The sequence below is a fragment of the Rhinolophus sinicus genome, linkage group LG07 (genome assembly GCF_036562045.2).
Source record: "Rhinolophus sinicus isolate RSC01 linkage group LG07, ASM3656204v1, whole genome shotgun sequence".
NCBI classification, from domain to species: domain Eukaryota; kingdom Metazoa; phylum Chordata; class Mammalia; order Chiroptera; family Rhinolophidae; genus Rhinolophus; species Rhinolophus sinicus.
The window spans coordinates 97,497,960-97,503,959 of NC_133757.1; the positions used below are offsets into that span (position 1 = coordinate 97,497,960).

At 42.7% G+C, this 6,000-nt stretch overlaps 1 protein-coding gene across 1 annotated transcript in view; it reads right to left on the reverse strand.

Annotated features, from left to right (window-relative positions):
* The window catches only part of MTMR9 (myotubularin related protein 9), a 40,413-nt gene extending 35,876 nt beyond the window's left edge, over window positions 1-4,537 (reverse strand). The window contains exon 1 of the mRNA XM_019733202.2: window positions 3,926-4,537. Coding sequence (XP_019588761.1) covers window positions 3,926-4,107 — 182 coding nt within the window. The 5' untranslated portion in view covers window positions 4,108-4,537. The remainder of the gene's footprint in view (window positions 1-3,925) is intronic.
* Window positions 4,538-6,000: the final 1,463 nt, after the last annotated feature.

Genomic DNA, 6,000 nt, shown 5'->3' on the forward strand with positions numbered 1-6,000 from the left:
CAAATTCATAATGAATAATCCCTCTGATATAAAAAAAAGGTTAACAACATCGTTGCAACAAGTTCGTGAACTTAACTGTCCAACCTCGTACAAATTAAAACAAAGAGATACTATTTCACAATCATCAGAGAGGCAAAAATTAGAAAGATCGTAATACCAAATGTTGGTTAAGAATGTGGTAGAAATAGTGACTATGGTGGGAGAGCAAAGTAGAACAGTCTACTTTCTGGCTCAATGCCATCCTAGGCACCATGTGGGAGAAACTCTCAAACAAAACTATAATGGGACCCAAATGAGTATATTTATCCAAGTTGTTTGTCATAACAGAGTTGGCGTTATCTAAAGGGTCAGATAAGTAAAATGTTATAGACACTTTGGAATTCTATGCTGCAGTCAGAAGCAGTGAAATGGATGTACATACAACAAAATGAAAAAAACCTCAAAACAGAGTACTGAGTTAAAATGTTGAGAAATAGAACAAGATCTACAACATAATCCTACTCAGGTAAATTAAATCCACACATGCATGTGTGTACACACCCACACACAACAGTGCTACATATTTTACAGGGATATACATATATCCAAGGAGAGACAGCACCACCTAATATAGTTACCTATACGGATTGAAGGTGAGGTGGAAAATAGGAGAGAAAATTAGGGTGGAAGAAGAATAAAATAAAAACATCAAGAAAACCTTGTAATGAATCAATCATGGAAATGATGAGTCATCAACTGTAGGATTAACTCAACTTTCTACATCTGAGGTCCATGAAAAGAAAAAAAAGTATAATTGTAAAATGTGTATACAACAGTCTGCTGGAAGGATCAAGTAAAATTATGTATGCAGTGTACATGAAAGTATTTTATAAGCTTGTAAAGCATTATTCAAATATAAGTTACTACTTCATATGAGAGGGGTTGTCTTCCTTTTATGTGATAGAACTTAGGTTCACAGAGGTTAAGTCGCTTGTCCAAGGGCACCTACGTATCTAATATGAGGCAGAACTGAAGGAGTCATGCTTAATACTGCTCTTCCTGTCACACCCCATTTACAATTCACCAGCAAAGCATGGCAGCTCAACCTTCAAAATACATCCTAAATCTGCCTGCTTCTGACCGTACTACTACTGCTTCCATTCTGCGTCAATGTCACCTGTTACCTGAACTATACTCAAGTCTCCTAGCTGGGCCTGCTGCATCCACTCTTGACCCTTTACAATCCATTTTCTGCCAGTGGCCAGAATCATTTAAAAAGTCTATCAACTGCTACTTCCTTGCTTTCAGTTCTTCGAGGGCTTCCCATGAAAACCATCACAATGGCATATGAGGCCCTACACGATCTGGCCCCACTTGTCTCTCCAACCATAGTTTATGCTGTCCCCCTAGATGCTACCCCTTGCTCACACCGGCCTCTTTGTTCTTCCTGGTACATGCCAGGCATGTTTGATTCACGTCTTTGCATTCACTGTTCCCTGGATGAAATGCTGTTTCCTCTGATAGTCACATTGCTAGTTTCTTCCCTTCATTCAGATGTCATTCATGCAAATGTCACTTGTCTTCTCTGAAATTCTTTTTGCATACACTGCCTCTTGGCATTCTCTATCCTTCCATCTTCCATTATTTCCCTTTCTGGCACATATTACCTGACATTGTTATATATTTATTTGCTGATTTATCTGAGTGTCCATCTCCTCCACCAGGACATAAGCTCCTCATCCATCTTAGACACCACTGCATCTGCAGAGCCCCAACAGTGCTCAGTACATAGAAGACACATGGAAGTAAATATTTCTTGAAAGTAACAATTAAACAACCTCTGATCTGACCACCCAGCTCAGCTCTTTCCAATACATCACTCTATTTCTTAGGAAGAAGAGAAATGTATGTAGTTTGTCATTTATCCCCTACAGATTAAAAGGTCCATGTCTTAGTATATACTTCCTTAAGCCCTACCAGGCCCAGCATGTAGTAAATGCTAGGCAAATATGATGAAATGAAAGTGAAAAGCAACCATAAATAGAGGTAAATAAGAAAGACAGTGGATGGCACAGAGGAACTCTAATTTGTATTCTATGTCACCACTAACCACTCAGTAATCAATTCTTCTTTTATTTCCTATGTCCCTCTCTGCCCAAGCCACAGTTAGGAGTTTTAAAGCAGATAAAAATGAACAAAAGGTGAGTCATGGCTTCAAGAAGCTAACGTGTATGTAACTATCCAAATACAAAATTTATTTTTTAATTGGCAAATATTGGGGAACAGTGTTTCTCGAGGGCCCATCAGCTCCAAGTCGTTGTCCTTCAGTCCAGTTGTGGAGGGCGCAGCTCAGCTCCAAGTCCAGTTGCCGTTTTCACTCTTTAGTTGCAGGGGGCACAGCCCACCATCCCATGAGGGAATTGAACCGGCAACCTTGTTGTTGAGGGTTCGCGCTCTAACCAACTGAGCCATCCAGCCACCCCAAATACAAATTTTAATGTACATTTATGAAAGAGGTATAATTACAGAGCTATAGGATTTCAAAGTGAGGGGAATTACTTCTAGTTGTGGAATTAACAGCATATTGGTAGGTTGGTAACAGTTGGATGGTAGCCTATAAACTCCTAAAAGAACTATATTGTATTCATCTTGGTGTCCTTAATGCCTCACAGAATATCTGTAATATAACGACATTCAATGAATGTTTAAGAAACTTGGGAGGAGCAAGGCAGAGCAGGCAGAAGAACATCAGTATAATACAGACATGAGAGAATGCAGGACATGGATGAGCAAAAATAAAGTGAGGCCTGGCTAGTAACAAATGTTCATGAAAGGGAATGGCAAGAACTAAGGTGGGAAAAGTAAGTTAGGGATGGAACCTGGAGTGCCATGAATGACTGACTGAGTAAGGGCTTTAGACTTTATTATGCAGGCAAGGAGAGACCATGGAAAACTCACACCCAGGAAGTGATGTGGGGAGTCTAATAGGAGCCCTCTGTTTGAAAAAAATAAATAAATAAACCTATTACTACTTCACCCATACTGTTTCAAATTCTATCATTAGAGATTATTTTCTTTTAAGGCAAAACCTCTCTAGAAATCTTAATATCCAAATTCTCTTGAAAGGTAATAAAAAAAAAGCTATTGTCATTCACTTATATTATACTTTAGTGTAAATTGGATAATCTACCTTCTCCTGGCTAGAGTAAGTCCATAGTCATTGGGGAAATGGGAATTTTGACTGCAGATGTAAGAGTAACTTTTTTTACTCTGAGACACTACCTTGGAAAGACAGAGTCTGGGGTGCAAAAAAAAAGAAGACGTTAATTAATTAATTCCTTTGCTTAAGTGCCAACTCTGTCCTTTCCAAAAGCAGAACTAAGTAAACCCCACAGTGGGAAGTAATATAAAATGGATGACCCAGAAGGTAAGAAACAAGGAGAAATATGATCAACTGAACATTTTTGAGAGAAAGAAATGGTTTTGTGGACTTTACACGCTACATACTGAGTTCTTTTGAGTTTTCTTTCCTCCAAAGTGGCAAGTAAAGGCTTTACCTAGATCACATTCAATCACAACTTCATGAACTGTGATAGACAATTAATATTCAAGAAATATGATGGCACAAGGAGAAGAAATTTTAGAAGGAAAACGTTGAAAATGCTCCCAAATAGTGTTATGTACCAAAAATGAGAATCAGGATGATAACAACCATGTGATAACCCTGAGATTTCCATCCAGGTTGAATAGGAACCAGGTTTAATAAAACCATCTCATTGGATGGTTTTATGCTTTCTAAAACTCAAATCCTCACTCTAGGCCAGAGAGGGCTCATTTTGCTGGCTGGTTGGGCAACAGGACGCAAGGAAAACACTGGGACGCGTTTCCTCAGACGTCCACTTAAGGACCCCTGGTTCCCTGAGGAACGGGTGGGATGAGCACTCACCGCTTGTCAATGGCGTCGATGTTTGAATGGAGAAGCCACAACTCCTCCGTGTTGTCCTGCCGGGAGGACAGGATCAGGTGGTGGCCAGTCAGACATAAGGTCCCCTCCACGGCTGGATAGAAAGGCCGGTGCAGCACCACATTGTCCACCCGTGGGGTCTTAATCAGCTCCGCAAACTCCATGTTCCCCAGCAGTCGGAGCCGGGGGACTGCAGCTTCCAGCAGACAGAAGGCGGTTACACCGCCGCAGGGATAAAGAAGAGAATGACCCGGCGCAAGGCAGACCGGAGGGGCGGGGTCCGGGGCGGGGAGGCCGGGCCCCGCCCCAGGATGGGGTGGACTAGGCTAGGCCTATGGCCACTGTCACTGGCTGCGGGGAGACCGCGGCTCGGCCAGGCTGGTGCGTCTCTCCCGCGCCTCTAGCCCTCCCAGGTCCGAGACTCAGCCAGAGAGAACAGTCTGCGACAGGCCCAGCAGCTGCCGCCGCCACCTGCGGACGGGTGGACCCGCAGAGGGGAGAACGAGGAGGCCGCTTTAGGGCCAGTTTCCAAATCCCAGCCGCTAGGGACTCCTGGCGGAAGTAGCTGCTCCCAGCCGGGGCCTAGAGCAACTCCGGGCGGAAGCCGCTGCGCTCGAAACTCGGAAGACAGGAAGTCAGAGATGGAAGTCGGTCCCTTCTTGGGTCCGACGAGAGTGCCTCCGGAAACACAGCCAGGGTCGAAAATTTGTGTTCCTACAAGGAAAAAGCTCTTCTTTACCTTCACACCCACCGCTCTACCACCACACCCTTCAACTATTCCGTTTCAGAAAAGGCCGGGGAAGATGGGACGAGGGGAAGAGTTCCCTGTTCTGTCTCCCTCGGCTTCAGTGGTAAGCCCTCCAAGGTTCAGAGCGTGAGGCTGCCGTAAATGGTGGCAATTTTCACCCATTCGCCGTGAAGAAGTTGCAAGTGTGGGATCGAATCAGTGATTGAGTCCCCAGAGAAGACGCCAGGTGTGAGGGCGAGACGCTTCAGACTCCCAGAGAGCACCGCACCAAGGTGCTGTGACCTTGAACAAGAATGGAAAAGCATCCAAACACCAATGAGAAGGACCTACGTAGAAATACATACAATGTACAGCAGAGGAAGTGATGAATCCTAGCCTGTAAAGAAGCTCTAGTTGACTTGCTAAAACACAGTTAATCTGTAGCAGAGACTGGACTTCAATTTAGGTCTGTGAAATCCAAGGAAATGCTCACCACCTCTCAGTGTCCGCATTAAATACAATCCCACTGAACGACTCCCAGACACCTAAATTATGCCAGAAACTTACTCAAATAATTTTTCCTTGCTTGGTGCCTCCCATTTTAAACTGGCATTTTCATTCTAAAATAGAGAATTAGAGGGGAAATATGCAGGGATTTGAGTCCTGGTCTCCTGTTACTACTTAACTTGCAATCCTCACCGTCTAGTACAGCAACTTGGCTAAAGTCTCACAGCAAAGACAAAATTAATGCCTCACATCTCATCAGATTACCCAACACATGTTTTTGCTTCTGTCCTTGCCCCTCCTAAACTGTTCCCTTCTTAGAAAAACCTTATAGAATTATTACAGCTGAGAGTCCAGTTTATTTTATTCGTCTGCAAAAGAAAAACCGGAACCAACAGAAAAGGGGGAATAATGGAAAATGGCCTACAAAGTTATTTTTTTAATTGGAATTTTTGTTGTCCTTCCACTATGTGGTTCATTATAACAATTACCTCTTGTGGAGGGAAGAATTTATTCCAGAATGAAGAATCAGTCAGGGAAAGCTTCATGGAGAAGGTATCATTTGAAAGGGGGACTTCGAAGGATGAGTAAGATTTATATACTGAATGGAGTATAACCAAGACAGATGTCCAGTTTAATGATATCTACTAGAGGTAAGGAAAAAGTCTTCAGAAATTTTATTGGCTTTTCTTTTAGTTATTCTGGGGGGAAAAGCCTATGGAACGTCATTGTTTCATTAAATTTAAACCCGTTCAATATTCCATAAAGGCATAAACAAACTTTTTGCCCATGAAAGAAAACTGTTAATATCTTGCTGGATTGTTAT